The 4,384-nt window shown below is 27.6% G+C and overlaps 1 protein-coding gene across 1 annotated transcript; it reads right to left on the bottom strand.

Moving 5' to 3' along the window:
- Positions 1 to 352: 352 nt before the first annotated feature.
- WRKY8 (probable WRKY transcription factor 8) lies at positions 353 to 4,116 on the bottom strand (the record flags this gene model as incomplete). Its single annotated transcript, NM_001301982.1, is given in 3 exon segments — positions 353 to 722; positions 2,504 to 2,643; positions 3,667 to 4,116. Coding segments are annotated over 3 exon segments (960 nt in total), but the record flags the coding sequence as incomplete, so codon positions are not given.
- Positions 4,117 to 4,384: the final 268 nt, after the last annotated feature.

The raw sequence follows: 4,384 nt of genomic DNA on the forward strand, positions 1-4,384 counted from the left end.
AAGTTTAGTTTGCTTTAGAGATATGAAAGTAAGTATGTCCTTTTCCTCATTAGTTCATATGTATCAAGTAAAGAAATAGAGATACACATGCCCCTCAAGGATAACAATTTTTTTTCAAGGATAATTAATATATTCACTCAAAGAAATTTATTTTAATAACTCGAAAGAGACTCCATATATATCCATGCCTATAACATTTCTACATTATATCATACTAGTCTCAGAAAAATATACATGCAGTGTTAATAAAACTACCACTTATAGTATGCATCTGATATTGTTTATGTATGATAGTATGATAGTACAACTACATCATCAAAGTTTTAACATTGGCACCCAAAACAATTTTTCATCAAGGTTCTTGTTTGAAGAAAACCGAAGGAAACATCTCCTTCAAAAGCTCATAGTCGCTACCATGCTGAAACTCATGGTTTTGTTGCTGCTGATAATTAGGGTTTACATTCATGCTCGAGTATGGCACACGAAAGAGATCATCATGTGAGAAGCTTCTTGGAGTGTTGATGAAATTGGAGCCTGGAGATAGAGACGATGATTTATAATCAGATGCGGCGGGTCCAGAAAACATTGCCGTGCGGCGAGTGGTCGGGATCGGGTGGTCGTGTTGACTCTCGTAGGTTGTGATCACGACTGTTGGATCTTGGTAAGATCTCTCAACTCTCTTCTTCACTTTGCACTTCTGCGTTGTACATCTATAGTAACTCCTGTGTTTTCGTAAGACATATACTAATTGTTTTAGCATGTGACTTGTAATGTCGGTTACAAAATTAAGTTATATTTTGTATATTGTTATAACAAAATTGATTGAGTTTTCACATCAGTGTCAACATTTTATATGGAATATATATAACTATTTCATATACTGTACATTATTATAATTTAAGAAAATATTATAAGATATTGAAAATAATTATTCTAGAAAGCATTGGCGGCTGGTAAATACATGCAAAATTTCACAACGAACTGGAGCTGACCATAATATATCGTTTTACTTTAAAAAACCTGAAATTTTGATTAAAAATAAAAATGAGGAAGGTTATTGAGAGATGAATTTGTATAGAGAGTGAATTTTAAGAGTTGATAGATTTAAAAAAAATATATGTATTCTGAAAATTCATATACATTGGCTTATGAAATTTGATCATAACTTTTTTAGATTGGTATAAATTTACATGAATTTATATTACTACTTTTCTATCATTATTTTTGTAAAATAAATATATAATTTTTATTTTTTTTCTAAATCTTAGAGCATGGTTATTTATTTTTTCTTTCATATTAAGAAAATAATAATAGTGATACATAAAAAATTGGGCAATTCTCTTAAATAGTTTCTTTTAAATATTTAAGTTTTTGTCACAAAAAGGACTTAAAGAGGAAAATGACCAAAAGAGGTTTCATTAAAAAGTCAAAAGACTATTTTATCCCTTATTTTATAAATCCAAATTTTTAATAATTCTTTAACTAATTTGTTCGAATTGTTTTTCAAATACTTGTCAATTTTTTGTCAAATTTTTTTAAAATTCAAAATGATTTTTTTAACTATTTATTTTATTTTTAATATTTATAAATATAATTATATATTCAAAATGATAAAACAATATAAAAATAATTATATATTCAAAAATGTAAAAGTATATAAAATGTAATGATTATAGTTTTGGGCATATAATATGGATTTAAAGTGCAATAGATAGTTGGTAAGTATAACTATTTTGTTGTCTAATTTTTTTATCACATGGATTTTGAAAATCACATAGATACATATGATATTTTGAAAGTTGAATCTTATGATAAAAAATGAATAGAATTCATCTCCCAATAATACTATATTTAGTTAGAATTTGAGAATCAATTATAACTAAACTTTTTAAATAACAAGAGATTTGAATGATTTTGAATTTTTTTAAACAAATAACAATGGATTCTATTAAGATTTTTGAAATTCAAGAACCAATAACAATAGAATCTCAAAAAATTTAAAGTTCATGAGAATTCACTTATCAATATCCCATGAGTTGATTTATGAAATAAGTGTGTGAATGTGAACAATATTCTAAGAGATACAAAAGAACAATTAATTTTCTTACAAAATACAATACAACAACAATAAATTTGTAGAACTGAAAGCAAACACGACAGGCAAATTAATAAAAAAAACAGTAAACGTAACACACAATGAAATCTTTCTTAGATCTTGAATGGACGTGGATAAAGAAAAAACTCAAAATATTTTAAATGAAATTTGGTCTTTGTTTTTAAAATAAAAAGTAAACATGAGAATTTTTTTAACATGAATATTAGATCGAATATTTTCAAAATGAGTGGAGAATTTATGGTTTAAGAATTTTAAAAAGTAAAACTGAACTAAAAGCTAGATTAACATTTCATTTTACCTTAAGTTTCGAAAAAAAAAAATCATTTTTTCATTAATTTATTGTACCTGGTTATTTATATAATTAAATATAACAGCTGAATAAAGTACCTCGGATAGGGACTGTTTTTGACTGCCTTTTGGCCGTACTTCCTCCAACGATAGCCGTCTTCGAGATGATCAACTTCGGTCTTAGTCATAAACGAGACTCGTGGCTCTCTTATCTTCTTCTCTTGATTCTTCTTTGTTTTAACTCTGAACCATATAAATATCACGCAATTGAATTAATGCTTTGTCATAATGGACCGTATTGTATCGTACCATACAACTGACTTTGAATAATATATATAGTTAATAATGCTAAGCACCAAATGATTGCTGGACGTACAAGTTTTTACAACAATATTAGGTGGTAGTCTATCAAAAAATGGTACTCGTCTTTCTATTTAAAAGGGTTCGTTAGGGGGCAGATAATTCATCAATGAATAAACAATTTTGGAATCAAAATATGCATTACAGGAAAACATAAGCATTAATTTGTGATTGAAATGATTTTATTTATCTATCTTTCAAATATAAAACTAGCTAAACATGTTTTGTTTCATAAAAGCAGAATCGCTAAAGTAGCTTTAAAGAGATCTCATTTATGATATTCATATTCTGTTCTGTATATGTATTTTCCATATAAAACATTGTAAATTAAAATATCTTTTATTTATAATTAATCTTTCCGTTTTTTTAATATAAGTCATTTTAGAATTATGCACATAGATTTTTTTTTTCTAAACAAAAACATCATTAATTAGTTACCTAACCACAAATCAACTAATAATAAAATAGAAGATATATTATCATTGGTCATATAATATTAAATGGTAATAAATTTACATAGAAAATTGAAAACGTATATAATAATTTGAAACATAAAAATTTCTCTAAAACGACTTATATTAAAAAACAGAGAAAATATTAGTTAAAGAAACTTATGTTCGAGAAAAGGTTGGCCCTCAAACTGAAAAAAAAATGCATTTTAAATTTCAGATGAAATAAAGTTTCGGTGTTTGATTAGCTAGAGTTTTGTTTTTGTATGCAAAAGATGAATAACGAATCATTTTCAGTGATAGAAAAAAAAAAAAGTTTGATCATTATTCATGTGATGATGAACTCTAAATATTTCCATCTTGCTTGGCTATATAAGAGTTTAACTACTAAAAACAAAACAAAAATAACCACTTAAAACTATTATGAACTTTCTCAAAAACAGAAACTTACACTTTCTGAGAACGTTGTTTATCTCCTCCATCGTCAGCTTCTCTTTTCAATAGGCTCTTGCCAGAATTTTCGCCGTGATGATGATCAGCCTCATCGGAAGAAGGAGATGCAGAAACCCTAGTTTCATTCTCAGCGATTGCACCACCACCACCGACAACTTCATGACTCTTGAGACTAGTATTATAATTATAAGCATTATAAAAACCATTTTCTTGATCGATCGAAGGATTAAAAAACTCGCTGGAAGATGGCGAGGGCTCGAAACAAAATCCGAACGCTCCTTGAGAACTCGAGTGTAGATCAGAACCTATTTGTGATGAGATCATGTTTGCATTATAAGTGCATGGACCAGAAACGTAAGGGAGACTCATATTTTGGCTGTTAATGTTGTTGTAATGATTATACGATGAAGTATAGTGATAGTTGTTAAGATCTTTGGTTTCATTAGACATGATGAAGAACAAAGAGCTTCAGACCAAACAGAGAGAAGAGCTAGGAGATTTAGCAAAAAAAAAAAAGGAAAAAGATAAGAGCTTAAAGAACGAAAGAAAGAAGACCAACTTTTTACGTTTATGATTTTTTAGTCGGTCTAAATTTGGTGATAGACTTTTGGGTCTTCTTGTATTTATACCGTTTGAAAACTATATATTGTTTAATATATTTTGCTAAATAAAATATAGTAAAAATGGCGTTTTAGAATATGATTTAATATTGACAAAA

This window comes from Brassica rapa, chromosome A09 (assembly GCF_000309985.2).
Source record: "Brassica rapa cultivar Chiifu-401-42 chromosome A09, CAAS_Brap_v3.01, whole genome shotgun sequence".
Lineage (NCBI taxonomy): Eukaryota > Viridiplantae > Streptophyta > Magnoliopsida > Brassicales > Brassicaceae > Brassica > Brassica rapa.